General features: G+C 37.4%; 1 protein-coding gene across 5 annotated transcripts in view; it reads right to left on the reverse strand.

Moving 5' to 3' along the window:
• Positions 1-17,360, reverse strand: part of plxdc2b (plexin domain containing 2b) — a 138,231-nt gene that overhangs the window by 10,736 nt on the left and 110,135 nt on the right. For 3 of the 5 annotated variants that reach the window (XM_083542009.1, XM_083542010.1, XM_083542011.1), the window contains exons 10-12: positions 9,737-9,797; positions 9,177-9,327; positions 6,391-6,429 (exon numbers count right to left, since the gene is read on the reverse strand). In XM_083542009.1, coding sequence (XP_083398135.1) covers positions 6,391-6,429; positions 9,177-9,327; positions 9,737-9,797 — 251 coding nt within the window. The remainder of the gene's footprint in view (positions 1-6,390; positions 6,430-9,176; positions 9,328-9,736; positions 9,798-17,360) is intronic. The other 2 variants (XM_083542013.1, XM_083542012.1) reach the window with 1 other exon arrangement.

The following is a 17,360-nucleotide window of genomic DNA, read 5'->3' on the forward strand; positions in this document are numbered from 1 at the left end:
ACCTCAGTGTTTGACTGTCGGGATAAGGCAGGTCTTCTAACATCTTTCCTGTTCTCCATCTTACATAAGTTTTTTTGTTAGTGCCAAAAAAGTCAGGTTTGGACTTAGCACAGAATTTTCTTCTAGTCATTCACTGTCCAATTCTTGTGTGTTTTTGCCTTTTATATAGTTTGTTACATATAAGGAGGAAAAAACATGTATGAGTCTTTAAAATGCTAAAAGACTAGGTGTCTTCAAACTTTGGAAAGGCACTGTATATGTGAGTGTTTATATAAGCGGGTGAAATCTCCCTCCCCTGTCTGTCGGCTTTGTAGTGCCTGTTGAACAGCTCTTACAGTTAATTTCTTTCCATCCATGATAAAACACACACGCACGCACACGCACACGCACACACACATAATATTTACTACACTACAGACTCAATTCTTCTACAAAACGCGACCATCTGCATGCTTACTGTATATAATACGTCTGATGTCAACAAGACACCCTGATGTGCCGAGGTAAACAACACAAATGATCGTCACAGCTAGGTGTTAGCTGCAGTGTCTTAAGTTAGTAAATTGAAGCAAACGAGTTTATACATCTTTTTCAATCCTGGTCACTGCATTGCATTTCCAGACATGCAGCTGTGCCAGATTGATTTTGCCAGAGCCTTTCTCACGAGAACTAAAAACAAAAACAGCCAGTAAAGTGGAACTGGGACACAGCTGATGCTAGAAGAAACCTGTTCCTTGGAAACTAGTATTTCCATCCGTCTGCTCTAAAAAAAAAAAAAAAAAAAAAAAAAAAGGTCAATTTTCTGAAAGAAAAAAACATTGATATGGAAAGAACAGACAGGCAAAGAAAAAAATAAAAAAAGGTCAATTTTCTGAAAGAAAAAAACATTGATATGGAAAGAACAGACAGGCAGACAAATAGATCGCTTATATGGCCAAATGTTTGTGGACATAACCCATACACGGTTCTTCCTCAAACTGTTGCCACAAAGCAGGAGGCTCATGGTTGTCCTAATCATTTCTTTTCACTAGAACTTACACGTTCCAGCATGACAATGCTCCTCTATACAAAAAGTGCGTTCTGCAGACATGACTCGTCAAGGCTACAGTGGAAGAACAAGAGTGTTCGGCACAGAGCCCTGACCTCAGCCACACTGAACACCTTTGAGATGGAATGCAACAGTACATCAGTGCCAGACCTCACTAATGATCTTGTGGCTGGATAAGTAAAGCCATGCTCCAAAATCGAGTCTTCCTATGAGTGTGGAAGTAATTATGTGGAGGGGGAATAAATCGGGAATTAAATGTACAATACTTGGCCATATAGTGTTGATAACAGGGCTGTAACATATCTATATATCTATATATGTTCAGTGCTCCACATAACCTTTATCAAAATTCAAAACAAATCTGGATATGTCTCGAAATACTAGATCTGACAGTTCTCCAAACTCTGCTACAGCACTTCAGTTTTTAATTGATCTCGACTACAGGTGTGTACAATACTATATCCTTAATATTCTTCTTAACTGTTATATTTTCAATGTTCCTGCCTATGAAACTTTTCTCTTTTCCGTAATATATAAACAACTGCTGCAACGCTGACCAGGCTTTAACTAAGGATGCTATAACTGCATCATGCTGTGTATCATCATTATAGATTTTGGTGGTCCATCAAGATTCACATCTGACCACTCTCCTGTGTTTCTATCCACATTATGAAAGGACAGGTGGGTTAATTCCTCGGGCCCTCTTGACAAGACAGGGCTATGCATCAAGTACATCAAGATAAATCTGTCGTGGTGCAAATGTGAACTTTCAACTCGTTTTGGAATTTCTCCCGATTGGTGTCCTTGCCACAGGGCTACTTCAGATAAAATCTCACTTGTTCACTCTCTTTTTTTCCCCTATTCATATTCATTTATATTTAAAATGTGTGTTTTGGTGTGTTTTTTGGACAGAAAATAATAATCTTATTTGGTGTTTTACAGTACTTTTGTGTATAGGGAATCTATGATCTGGGGTTTAGTTTGTTGTCCACTACTCTGATGTACAGTATATTACAATTTTGACCAATATACCTGTGTGCATTATCCATAACGTATAACATCAGCTTGACATCTTACTCATCCACATTCTTCATGTGACCTACAACTTGACCTACAACTTAACAAGAGAAGAAACCTTCTAAAACCTAAGTGATTAAAAAGCAAAGGATGGATAGATAAAATAACAAAGAATAGCTGGGCAAACATTACTAACATAAGACAACTACAACAGATGGATAACTTGTGCAATCACACTCTCTGCCATTCTTTTGACTTCATCTGTCAGTTTAACATTTACAATTTTGGTGTTTGACACCCTTATCCAGAGCAACTTGCAGTAATATCATTCATAAAACTGGTTAAGCGCTATGCTTAAAGGTCCAGCAATGGCAGCTTGATAATACTTGGATTTAAACTCATTACCTTCTGATCACTTGTTCACTAAGCTAACTTCTACCCATGCACCAATCAATAGATGCCATTTTCTAAAACTAGCGATTCCTCTATGGCAATTTCCCAATGGAAAGTTTTTAAATTTCAATTAGTGCTTTTGCCTACAAGCGATAAATCCCTGGAAAATGATATTTGCCATTATTACTGGTTAGCCATTCACACCTTTTGGACATTAAAATAAAATAAGGAGCAAATATATAGTAAATGATGAAATGCTGTAGAATCTAGGTAATTACATTAAGAACCTGTATAACCTGCATTTATTTATACATGTATGTTTATTTGGAAAACAGTATTATTACAGCCCTTTTAATACATACACTATTATATAGAAAAAGTCAGCTGTAATTAACTGGGTAGAGTAATCCATGCTGTAGAGCTCTAATACAATTAAAGCTATTGAGAAATGGCTGTTGTGAAAGCGCAGTCAGTACAGGGTGTGCTTATTTATGAGCAAACCACCAGCAGACTCAGAGAACGCAGCATAAGCAAAGAGAAGCCAGAGATAAATAATCGTTTGACATGGGAGTCCTCCCAAATCCATTGCTTAGGTAGATGTTAGAGTTTGTCTAATGGGAATGTCATAGTAAATGTGAACCTGTGAATCCAGGGAAAATATTATTGCATAAGCCTGGACATTACTAATTACAGCACTATGTAAAACTGTGTGGTAATTAAAAAACACAGTGCTATTAACTTCTTAAAATCAAATTGAACAGAAGTTGATTAATTTTCTATAACTGCCTCTCTGAAAATAGGTCTGCTGCAAGGTTTATATTAATGGGTCCATGTTATCGTTTTGATAGATTTATTGCTTACTTACCATAGAGGTCAACAAAATGTGAAGTAAAGAACACTCAACAGGGTGATGTCATATATGGCTAGACGTGAAGCATCCGGAAGTGAATTTACATATACCTTAAGAGCACAGTGTGTGTTTCCTCTTAAGCCACAATAAACTGCCAACAATTACACTTCTTAATTTATCAATGACCAACAGCCTCTGCTGTTTTATATCTACACATAACATTCCAAAAAGTCTGTGACACAGGGTGATTTGTGTTATAATTAGAAGTATTGCGAAAATGTATTCGGTAATCTCTCTCTCTCTCTCTCTCTCTCTCTCTCTCTCTCTCTCTCGCTCGCTCTCTCTCTCTCTCTCTCTCTCTCTCGCTCTCTCTCTCATGCAGACAATAAGACAAAAATATATATATAACATCCACAGCTTGTCATCTGCACTTGTCCTATATATTCCACTGTGAACTGACAACCCAGACTGTTACATAAACTTCTCCTGGCAGAAAGCTTCAGCAAATCAATGATGGTATGTTTTTTCTTTTATGGCAGTTGGCAGACAACCAGAGCAACTTATAATTATCTAATTTATACAACTGAGCAGTTGAGTTTAAGGGCCTTGCTCACCAGCCCAACAGTGGCAGGTTAGTGGAGCTGGGATTTGAACTCATAACCTTTTGGATGTGCTGAACAGATAAGTCTGACACGAGGGGGACCTAGACAATACTAAACAAGTGGCTGTGTATAATATTACCTGTTGTATATAAGGAAGATATCAAATACATGAAAACCACCAAAACTTCCACACTTTTAGATAATTTCAGTTGTCTGAAATAGCATATAACATAGACATGGTACTTCTGTTCATTCATTAAACCTCACATTGTCCAGTAAACCATATTTCTAAATCAATTCATCAAAGCTTTAACAAAGCAATAAAAAGAAATTGGCTCGGTCTTAGTACCAAAGGCTTGATAATTTCTCCTCTAGGTGTCCTAACACGCTGTGTTTATTGAAGCTTAAAGCTATGGGGTGATTAATCGACAAAGATTAATTAACTGATCGTCCTAGAAGAACCTAATTAATCAGCACACTTCTTCTGTTTGGATGTCAGTGTCACCGATAAATTTGCACTTAGATAAAAATTTCAATCTCTTTCAGCCTTCCCGTCATGTCCTTTTGTAGTTTGTTCTGATTTCCGGTTGGTCACCTGAAGCCGCAAAAAGCAATAAACATCACCTTAGTTAAAGTGCTAAAACTTCCCAGATTTCCCTCGCTGCTTTATTTACAGACGCATAGGACGCATAGAACTTTACATTCAAGCTAATGCGATTTAACACTGAATTAGCACTTTTTTTATTTGAAGCTTAAACTGCTTTACTCAAAAAACTTTACATATGGCTGAGGTGAAAAGAAGTGAAGAAATAAATATGGAAAAGAAAGACATTGTTTAAGATGTATGTCAAGAATTATTTTTGAAAATGACTTTCTTTAAAATGATCATATACACTATACAGACAAAAGTTTGTGGACACCTAACCATAACATATTTCACATTTAGTCCCGATAATAACCTCCACTCTTTTGGGAAGATGTTCGACTAGATTTTGGAGTGTGCTTGTGGAGATTTGTGCTCATTCAACCACAGGGACATTTGTAAAGTCAGCTACTATTCCAATTCATCCCGAAGGTGTTCAGTAAGGTTGAGGTCTGAGCTCTATTGCAGGCCAAGCTATATCTTTCACTTCAACCCATGTAAACCATTGGCTTTGTGCGTACTGGAACAGGTTTGGGTCTACTAACTCAAGTGTTGGTAAAATTTTATGATACAGCATCCAAGGAACATCCTATAAAATTGTGTGCCTTCACTTTTGTGGTAACAGTCTGGGAAGGAACTACATACTGCTAGAAAATTCAGATGTCCATCTAAGTGTCCCACATTTGTCACACATTTGGTATTTTGGCATTAGGTCACGTTAAAGGGAGCAACGTAATCTGGCAAAAGTATGCGATCATTTAAAACTTGAAATGATTGCATATAGGTAATATTAGATCAATTTGCCCACAAGTGAGATTCTTGTGTTGTTTACAAGCCTACATGCAGTCTGATGAAAGACGAAGAGAAAAAAGTAACTGTATTTACTAATAAAATTATTATTATTATTTTTTTTAATACTTTGGATTCAACAAAAAAAAATAAATCACTGTTATACGCAAGGTACTGGTGCCACCAGCTTTTCTTTGCTATGGCATAGCTTTAGTCGTTCGAAAGCAAAAACCCACACAAGCAGTCTCTTTATTTTGCATGAACATACAGTACACCTCTATAGCTGTCTAAATGCATAGCAAATGTAGACTCTACATTTGGTTATTCTATGTAGGTGTATCAGAATAAATGTACATTAAAACACGAATTTAGTTGGTGGGTTTTTTTAACAATCAGGTCTGACTCTAAGAATAACTGTGAGACAAGAATAAAAATATGTCCATTAGTAAAAAAAAAGACAGACTGAATGCTTATTTTGGCTCCACTCCCAGAAAAAACAGTTCTGTTAGCTTCCAGGATGCTTCTTCTGAAAAATACTGACCACGGGCCAAATCGAAACCACATGAGGACAGACAAAACTTTTTCTAAGCAAAAAAAGAAAAACACAGAGAAAAACAGTAGAAAGCGCAAGAATGTTGAGGAAAATAGAGATAGAGGGAGAAGTAGTAAAAGCAAGAACTGCAAGGAAAAAAAAAATAAGAGTGTGAGCAAGAAAAGAGTGAGCGAGCGAGAGTTTGATATGAATTCCACAATCTCAGGAAATGAGCCGGCTCGACGCCTCAGCAAGGAATGGAAAAGAGATTGAGGCTGAAATTCAGGATTCGTCAGAAGAACGCACCCACACACGGGCACACGCACGCACACGCACGCACGCACACACACGCACGCACACACACACACACACACACACACACACACACACACACACACACACACACACACACACACACACACACACACACAATGCTCCACTCTAAGCATTACAATGTAAAGATATTGTTTTGTTATGTGACACACTGTATATTTATCACACAAGGTGACATCCTACCTCTATTGTCTTTGAGAGGGAGGGCAATCTTGGTGTCATCTGTGCACAGCAAAAAAAAACAAACAAGAGAGGCAGAGAGAGTGACAGAATAAGAGCAATGTAAAAAAGAAAAGTGGCAGCTTTTTTTTTTTTTATGAATCCTGATCAATCAATACATAGTACACACAAAATACTATTTACAGTGTAAAAAATACAATAGAGTTTTTTCTATAATTCTTTAATTTAATATATATATGGAACATATACCCATAAAGAGCACTGGCATCATGTTTTTAGAAACTGCGCTTTGTTTACTCTTTTACCTGTGCAGCAATATGAGTGCAAGTCAGCCATGAAAATTGAAATGAATAACCTCGGCACGTCATTTAACTCGCTCGAGATCAATTCTGTTGCTCGAAATCAATTTCATTCCTTGCTGCGTGCTGTTTTCCTCAACCTCTCTCGATTCCATGTGTGTGAGCTATTTACATAAAGTGGGATGAAAATTGCCTTAGCGTGTGCGTGTATGTGTGTCCGTATGCACGAGTGTGTGTGCCAGGAACAGAAGGTCTTGAGTTACTGTAGCTGTGATTTCTGAATTGAGAGATAAGAAGCTTTTGACTATAAATTGACTAAAAATGATGGAAAATATTTATTCTTGGTGACAAGAAGAAAATATGAACTAAGGATAAAACCTGTAAAGAGATAAAAAAAAATCAAGAGAACGAATAAGTGTGTGTGTGTCTGTGTAAGATAGAGAGAGAGGAGTGGGGTCTTATATCATTTCAACAGCTCTCCAATCTTACCTGCACTAGATCTAGATCTACACCTCTTCTGATCTGTCCATTGTGTAATCGTTCTCTGTGTGTGCGAGCAAGGCAAGCCGCTTACGGCAATCAGAGCTCATTAATTCTGGTCCAAATGATCTATCAGAATCATGAACGGATAAGAGGCTGGTCGCTTGGACGCCCTCGCACATCAGGACCACACTCGAGCAATCAGAATAACGCTTCGAGGCCCTGTGCTTCTCTGATGGATTTAGACCAAAGTAAAACCAAAATGGTAGACGTGTTTATGATCAATCGGAGGCTCACTTACCTATCGACTGCGCTTGCTTTGATGAGTAAATTAGATCCCAACTTGTCTAAATATAATTAACGAGTCTACGTGGACTTTCTTGATTACGAAATCCTTAACAGCCAAAAAGGCTCTCTACATTCATTATTGCGTCTCAAACCAGACTACATCCAGTGCCACAATGCTGTCACTGGCAGTGAGTTTAGTTTATCATCAGGAGAGGTGTAAAGATTTACAGGAGATGGGTCTGAGACATGAAATCAATGCAACCAGACTAACATCTTTTTTAGTTTATAGGTAGTGTGTGCTTCTGTCTCATTCGTTGTTCCCCAGCGCTTTTGCTAAACCTGTTAGTCCCAAAGAAAGAGGCGTGGCCTCACTGCCAGTCACTTTCAATAAAGGTGTGAGCTATTATTTCCTGAGTTATTATTTTTTTCACAAATGGGATACTCGAACAAACACTTCTGCATTATCACCAACTAATGCTGAGTAACAATATAACAGCACCGTCCCAGGCATCATCACATCACATCCCAAACGTTTTAAATTGCATCGTATTAAATACTGTAGTTATTAAAGGATTATTAGATGTGTCTGTCAAATCAGAGAATGTTGTCAACACACAGTCTCCTTTATTCAGAGCGATCGATTTGTGACAGAATACACATAAGCAGCTGAGGGTTAAAGGTCAATGGACAGCACAATGATTCTGGGCCCAAACCTTAACTACCGAACCAGTTATAATTCATTCAAATCCAAGCGAACCTCAGCTACTCAATGAATGTTGTGTTAACTAGTTCAATTAACAAGCTACAGAGTAAAGAACTTCCCTATACTGTGTTTATATGTTTGGGAGGTTTTTGCTAACAAGTAAAACCACAAAGAACAAATTCATTTTTTCAATCACAGTTTTATAATCACATAGTTGACGAAACGTTTCACTGTTTTGCATAAAATGAATGTGGAGGATTTGGTTAATTATTACTTTAGGTTAGGATTTAGCAATAAGGAACTTTTGTCTTTTGGTGCATCAGCACAGAGTTCTAATTAGTAAACGGACACTGCGGCGGGTATGTATGAAACCTAATTAATTCAGAAGAAAAAATTAGACAGACACCGATAAAATTGACTCCTTTGTGCAGTTTGAAATGGCGACCAGTGGTCGACTCCGAGGATATCGATGGTTACATCTGCATGCTATTCGAAATGTATACGTTGTTTCGTAATAGACTAAGAGGATGATAATAAAATTCATTGATCCTGAAGTAGTTAATCACCTGTGTGTCAGTACTTCAGTCGAGGTCGACTTAATTCTCGTAACTCTCGTAAAAAAAATTTTTAAAAACGCTGTTGTATGGAACAACCATCCCCACTCACACAGTTGTTATTTTCATGTATGAACACATTAGTCATTTAAACCACAGCATCCCTGACCTGGACAATGCTTTGATAAATGAATGAATTAATGTTAATCAATACAGCTTTTCTTTTTCCTGCAATTTCAAATATTCCTGCCTGTTCCGCCCACTCCTGACGAACACACTTCAGTCTATAAATGTTGTACACATTTAGAAAGCAATTTAAAACCCGTCTGATTTGTAGAAAAAGAGGGAGTTGTTATAAAGAGAGAGAGAGAGAGAGAGAGAGAGAGAGAGAGGGAGAGAGAGAGAGAGAGAGAGAGAGAGAGAGAGAGAGAGATTATTTTCCCTGATGAATTCAGTTTCTCTTACCCTCTGTAGGCATGCTGGTGGGCGGATGTGATGTAGACTGGGTGGAATCCGCCTCTGTAATAGCTCTGTTCTTTGTGAATGCTTTGGTTACTGATGTGGTGGTAGACGATTCGAACTGAGTGGTGTTGATGTCACACATGTTGTCCTTAGTCTAAAAGCATGGATAATGAACACAAATGCATATCAACACAGCGCATACACATCAGAATAAATTGACCAATTGACAAGGTAGTAATAAGCTAGCACAAAATTAGCAGTGGTTATAGAAAGATAGAGAGAGAGAGAGAGGGAGGGAGGGAGAGAGAGAGAGAGAGAGAGAGAGAGAGAGAGAGAGAGAGAGAGAGAGAGAGAAAATAATAAAGTGAAAAAAAAAAAACCAGAGGGAGGGGGTTTTCTATTAAACTACAAATTATAACATCCATCATATGGTCACAGCCACAAGCCACACACACACACACACACACACACACACACACACACACACACACACACACACACACACACACACACACACACACACACACACACACACACACACACACACACACACACACACACACCTCATCTGGACAGCTGTTGTCTACCCAGTCCTGCCGATGGCGATCAAAGCCACTGGAGCATCTGAAATGAGAAAAAAAACATCATTAGCATCACTAACGATATACGTTAACCATTTACTTCATACGGCATCAAAACCAATAACGTTGTTAATCAGGGGATTAAAGTCATTAGAGTGACTGATTATTAAAATACTGAATTTTCTCACAATAAGCAGCAACCTGCTGTTCTGTTCAATGCAAATACTTATTTGTCACACAGACATGTGCCTTTGTTTTAACTTCTAATTCTGAAGTCTTTCCTCTGGCCTTGTTATTGGTCTGGTTCTGGATAGTTTAATAATTTGTATAATTTATAAACCTTAACATTCCTTTCTATTATTTATATTAATGCTTTGCATGATTCATTGTTTATTGTTCAGTTATGATTTTTTTAAATAATTCACACACTTCCTTTACACACTTCTTAGAACAGGTTTACAAGCAGAAAAAGCCTTTAAGTATTTGGTTTTATATACACATTTATAACTATAGAACAGCTCTGAAGAAAAAACCTGCTCTAAAGTCCTGAAAAATCTGGAAATACTCTAGTATGCCTAAATCAAACACAAAATCACATTAATACAAATTTCATGCTGATTTCTTTTTCTACTACTATCAAATACAACTTACAGTATATGCTGTCATTAAAATGAAAACAGAAGTGGGAGTCCTAACTTACTGCCTTGGTTAGTGTGAGTGTCTGTATAATTGAAGAAACTCTGTGCTGAGGCGAAAAATATTGGAATATTTAATGAATGCTATAAACAAAAGGACAATAATCCATGTTTCTCAGTTGAGCTCTGACAGCCTAATGAGAATGTTTTCAATTTATGGTATGAACCATAGCTGGAGAGGCTGTGTGTGTGTGAGAGTCGGAACACCCTACAATAAGTAGGGCAGCGGCTACTCACATGGAAAGGAGAACCCTCAAGAAATGTACTCAGCCACAGACAGAGTGAACAAAACTCAGTAAAAACCTCTGGATGAAACCTAAGACAGTCATACCTACTACACCATCCCAGAAAAACATGGTGAAACGGTAAAACCCTGACTTCTACCTCCTAACCAGTTCTATTTATGCGAATAGCAGCCTATATGGCTCTCAAAACCTTAGTTCGTGAAACGTAATGGTGAAATCCCACTCAGGCTTCTGTTCATCGAATAAATTCTCAGTTCAAGCTACAAACATTTTTTTTAAACCACTGAACTAGCATTTTTTTGTTAATGGTGGAAATGGGTATTCAGCAATTAGATCTTTTCAAAGTACAGTACTATACATGTTGGGAAATATGGCCTGATGATGGACATGGAGCTGGATATATGTGGAGTAAAATGTTGCCAGTCGAAGTATTTAACTCTACAGAAAGAGCACCCCAGTGGCTACATTGTCAGATGGCCTTGTGTCCAGATTTCGACCACAAAAGCAGAATACACTTGTTATTACTGACACGCGGCAAGAAAAATAAACTGTCAAAGTGTTTGCCTTTGACTCGCATGCCGAAATGGACACTCTGCCGGCCAGGATGCTTGGGATTCCTAACTTCCCAGGCTGTCACAGCCATTACTTTTATAGCCTTGTTCCTTCTGCTTTGACCCATTTTTCAATCTTTGCACACTAACTATGTACTTTAATCATTTCTCTCTTTTTGTCAAGCACTCCCTCTCTTCCCTTTGATATAACAGAGTTTGAAGGTGGATGTTTGTACTTGTGCGAATAGTCACTGGAGCTATTACATGACACAAGTCTTTTGTTAGGGTATTGTGTTAAATGCCAGCCAGGCATTATATCAAATGTTTGGCTAATGCTTTAGTTAGATTCGTCCCCTGTGGTCATTTTTCGCTCTACCGCATAAATCCTGTTTACATAAAAGGGGAAAAAAAAGAATCTTCAGATCAAGCCACTGAGGTAAGTAAGATGGATTATGTCTGTCTGTCTGTCTGTCTGTCTGTCTGTCTGTCTGTCTGTCTGTCTGTCTGTCTGTCTGTCCGTCGGTCGGTCCGTCTTTATCTATCTATCTATCCATCCATCCATCCATCCATCCATCCATCCATCCATCCATCCATCCATCTATCTATCTATCTATCTATCTATCTATCTATCTATCTATCTATCTATCTATCTATCTATCTATCTATCTATCTATCTATCTATCTATCTATCTTTCTATCTGGCATCTACCATAAGAGATAGCTGTCTTAAAATCTGGCATCAGCTCACCTGCTCCCATAGGATTTCTTTCTGCTTTCAAAGACTTATGGCTCAATCCTGCACAGCTCGGTGGATAAATACCTAATTGCAATTCCACCACATTGTGTTGTTTGCATATCAATGCATGCAAATGCACAAAGCTTTTATGCTGGAATTTAATATGACGTTGAGGGGAAAAGCAGTTGAAGTGATGACAGTGAAGTGATGACAGCATACAAATATGATTATGTGGTGCCCATCGGTCCAGAAATCCCACAGAAGCATTTTTAACAGGTTGCAAATAAATATATTTAGCTACCAATTGAACAACTGGTTTATTTCTTCCTCTTTACTAGGTAAAATGCTGCTCAATTAGGTTAAAGTTGGCTTGGCCAGTCCAAAACCTTGCACATTTTCTCCCAAAGTCTTTTGTTGTATTGGCAATGTACTTTGGGTAATTGTCATTTAACTGCCAAAAGCAATCAAAGCTATTGATTGTTTAAACAATGATTCTAATAAATCAGGTCACAACTGAGCAATAACTTGCCACTCACATGTTTTGATTGCATGATAATTGCATGGCCTTGAACAGATGGTCCCATGTTCTACAATAACAATCCTGGTCTTAATACCAGGAAGTCAGAAATACTGATCTGTCAACTCACATTTATATTCTATTATATAAAATACATAATATTATATTTATATATTATCTCAAACTCTATCTCGATTGTCTTCATCATATAGCAAAATATATATATAAAAAAAATAGCTTTCTTGTTTCCCTTACTTTTGGAGGGGACTGTAAATGTGATCCTGCAGAACCCTCAAAAAATGTGAGGTGTTTTATTTTGTTCATCATATTCAAAATACTAATCAAAAGTATGTTTTAAAAGAATGATGTTCCCCTGCCCAGTACAGTATAGCCCCAGAGAATCAGTGCTAAAGAGTGTTTCACCAGGACTGTTCTGGAGTCTTGTAGTGGCCCAGAACCTCGCTTGTTATTTAAATTTATTACCTTTCTGGAAACACACACACACACCAGTGTTTCCCACTTTCTTAGCCGAAGTGTTTATCAGGTGTATCTTTTGCTATTTTGTTGATATTAGGATGCATTTGCAAGCAATGACTAATCATCCCACGTTTCTTGTTACTCTGGATCCCAGCCGAGTTAGATTTTTTGTGCAAAAGTATTAGGACACCTGACTTTTCCAGCCATGACTGTTACCCCATGGTTGAAGGCACACAATTGTATAGGATGTCTTTCGATGTGGTTGCATTACATTTCCATTCACTTAAACTTGGAGACCCAAACTTGTTCAATACATCAGCCCCAGACTTCAGTTGTGGCAGAATAATAGTAATATGGGGGCTAAATGTAGAATGGGTTTTTAAAAAGCACATAAAAATCTTATGGTCAGGTGTCCATAAACCTTTGTTCATATAATGTAGATGGTTTGGAAACAACTGAGAGATGAAAAGAGACTCCTGTTAAACTCACCTTAATCACAGTAATGTAAAATATTGAGATGAATAAATGTGCCCCAAAATCCATTTAGCAGCTAAATAAATAATAAATAAAAAAAATAAAATAAAACATAAATAAGTAAATAGGGGGTTTGCAAAAAACTGTGGTACAGAAACCTATGTAAAAAGTACACACAAAAACACCTCATAGCACAAAAAAACTTTTTCCTATTCTTTAATTAACAGTCCGGACTGAAATATCTTTCATTATATCGACCTCCGGATAAATAAAATCAGTCGTTAATCTCTCATCTTAATTACACAACATCTTATATTGAGTACAGTGCAAAAATACTTCAATCTTTCCCAAATCTATCCTTTTTTTTTTTATATTAGGATCATAAGCACAGATATTCACGTCTACAAAGATGAAAAGATTTCTTTCCGATAATGGTGCTCATTAATGAACTTTAAATTGGATTTCATTAGACTGCTCGCATGCTGAGAGAATAGGCGGCCTGCAGAACAGCAGCTGAATGTTAATGAGTGAATCTGTGCACAGTAGGACACTAACACACACTGTGCTCTTCTGTAGTGTTGGTTAAGTGGTCTTACTTTTAAGAAATAATTTACACGATAGAGTAATACACATTTCTGCGATTTCAAAAGCAATTACAAATAAAATACAATTATAAAATTCAACAAAGCAGGCATGTGTAACATTTTCCAAGTCTTTATGATCAACAGCATGGGTTTGCTCATAAATCTGCCAGAGACCATCCAGTTTTCTTCTATATCTGGTTGTTGTGGTCAATTGATTATGTGATTCAAAGAAGAAAGAAATAGTATTAAATGCAGCAACACCATCTTAGGCATAAAATTATGTATGGTAGTAATTAATGTTCGATCTCAAAAGTGTGAAATTTGCATGAGATCAAGAGAAACTGGGGTGGTGGCCGGTAACAAAATACTTTTACTTAGTTACTTCATTTGACCAAATTTTTCAGGTATTTTTTGTATATCACAGAATTACAATTTTGGGAAATGTTGACTATTAATTCAATACATTTTATGGTGTAATTTCTTACTTTTCGCCCCATCACATTTCAGAACTACATGCTGTTCTTCGCTAAGTTGAAGCCAATATATACATTGTGATAAATGTTAACCTGGCATGAGACCACAAGGGTCCTCTTAATGTGAGCTAGTGCTGAGTCATTCATGAACGATTCATTCATTTTGAACGAGTCTTTAATCTGAAGAACGAGTAGTCTCAAAAAGGTGATTCCTTAATTTTATACTAGACGAACAAACTACACATGAACAAAGCATCGAAAATCTCTGTAGGTCGTGTACGAAAAACAGAATTGAGTATTTTGCCTCTCGACTCTTCTACTACGAGTTATTTTCTATTTTGTCACATGACTCCCATAGACGCTATGCAGTTATATATACAGTGAGGAAAATAAGTATTTGAACACCCTGCTATTTTGCAAGTTCTCCCACTTAGAAATCATGGAGGGGTCTGAAATTGTCATCGTAGGTGCATGTCCACTGTGAGAGACATAATCTAAAAAAAAAAAATTCAGAAATCACAATATATGATTTTGTAACTATTTATTTGTATGATACAGCTTCAAATAAGTATTTGAACACCTGAGAAAGTCAATGTTAATATTTGGTACAGTAGCCTTTGTTTGCAGTTACAGAGGTCAAACGTTTCCTGTAGTTTTTTACCAGGTTTGCACACACTGCAGGAGGGATTTTGGCCCACTCCTCCACACAGATCTTCTCTAGATCAGTCAGGTTTCTGGCCTGTCGCTGAGAAACACGGAGTTTGAGCTCCCTCTAAAGATTCTCTACTGGGTTTAGGTCTGGAGACTGGCTAGGCCACGCCTGAACCTTGATATGCTTCTTACAGAGCCACTCCTTGGTTATCCTGGCTGTGTGCTTCGAGTCATTGTTATGTTGAAAGACCCAGCCTCGACCCATCTTCAATGCTCTAACTGAGGGAAGGAGGTTGTTCCCCAAAATCTCGCAATACATGGCCCCGGTCATCCTCTCCTTAATACAGTGCAGTCGCCCTGCCCCATGTGCAGAAAAACACCCCCAAAGCATGATGCTACCAGCCCCATGCTTCACAGTAGGGATGGTGTTCTTGGGATGGTACTCATCATTTTTCTTCCTCCAAACACATTTAGTGGAACTATGACCCAAAAGTTCTATTTTGGTCTCATCTGACCACATGACTTTCTCCCATGACTCCTCTGGATCATCCAAATGGTCATTGGCAAACTTAAGACGAGCCTGGACATGTGCTGGTTTAAGCAGGGGAACCTTCCGTGCCATGCGTGATTTCAAACCATGACGTCTTAGTGTATTACCAACAGTAACCTTGGAAACGGTGGTCCCAGCTCTTTTCAGGTCATTGACCAGCTCCTCCCGTGTAGTTCTGGGCTGATTTTTCACCTTCCTTAGGATCATTGAGACCCCACGAGGTGAGATCTTGCATGGAGCCCCAGTCCGAGGGAGATTGACAGTCATGTTTAGCTTCTTCCATTTTCTAATGATTGCTCCAACAGTGGACCTTTTTTCACCAAGCTGCTTGGCAATTTCCCCGTAGCCCTTTCCAGCCTTGTGGAGGTGTACAATTTTGTCTCTAGTGTCTTTGGACAGCTCTTTGGTCTTGGCCATGTTAGTAGTTGGATTCTTACTGATTGTATGGGGTGGACAGGGGTCTTTATGCAGCTAACAACCTCAAACAGGTGCATCTAATTTAGGATAATAAATGTAGTGGAGGTGGACATTTTAAAGACAGACTAACAGGTCTTTGAGGGTCAGAATTCTAGCTGATAGACAGGTGTTCAAATACTTATTTGCAGCTGTATCATACAAATAAATAGTTTTAAAATCATACATTGTGATTTCTGTATTTTTTTTTTTTAGATTATGTCTCTCACAGTGGACATGCACCTACGATGACAATTTCAGACCACTCCATGATTTCTAAGTGGGAGAACTTGCAAAATAGCAGGGTGTTCAAATACTTATTTTCCTCACTGTACATATATATATTAATTATTGGAACTATAGTCAAAGTTTGCATATGTAGACGTTGGGGGATCTGCTTATTGAAAACCTACAAATTTTAGGTGGATAAAAATGGAAGGAGCGGTATGATCTAAATTACTCCACAAAAAGATGCGTTTATTTTGATGAATGAGATTTAAAGAACCAAGTGGCTAATATGATCTGATCTCCCCATCAATTCTGTGAGCCTATATAAACAGATAACTCTCTCATTAAAAGATATATATAATAAAAATATTCAGTATTCTTCAATATAGTTCTCATATAGTAGATCAAGTTTTTTTTTTTTTTTTTTTTTTTAAAGCAAATACTTTTGTACTTTTATTGAAAAAATAAATGTACAGGAAGTTTTTGTTTTCTTTTACTCGAGTAATATTTAATATGTACTTAATTATAACTTACTAAATAGTGCTAAAGTACTAAAAGTACTACATATTTAATATTGTACTTAATACTTAATATTTAATAGTAATATTTGATTTGTACTTTTACTCAGGTACAGGGCTGTGTACTTCATCCACCACTGTAAATTAATAATAATAACCAGGAGCATGACTGATTTTGTGTTTGCCCTAGTAAAAACTAAACATAGCAGCTGTTCTATATTAGTCATTCATTAATTTGTTTATTTTAATTCCAGCTTCTTTAACTCCAGCCTTCCTCATACCTTGCACTGCACTGATAATTGCCATATGCCTTGTCATAAATAAAACCTCCTCTGGATGAATCAGAGTAAAAATATTCCTGAGAAGCCCATAAAAGATAAACAAGTAGCACATTTTACCAGTTAAGACTGACTCACAAAACAGATTTCTTCATCTTAATTTTATATTCTTGGAT

The sequence above is a fragment of the Silurus aristotelis genome (genome assembly GCF_946808225.1).
Source record: "Silurus aristotelis genome assembly, chromosome: 5".
NCBI lineage: Eukaryota > Metazoa > Chordata > Actinopteri > Siluriformes > Siluridae > Silurus > Silurus aristotelis.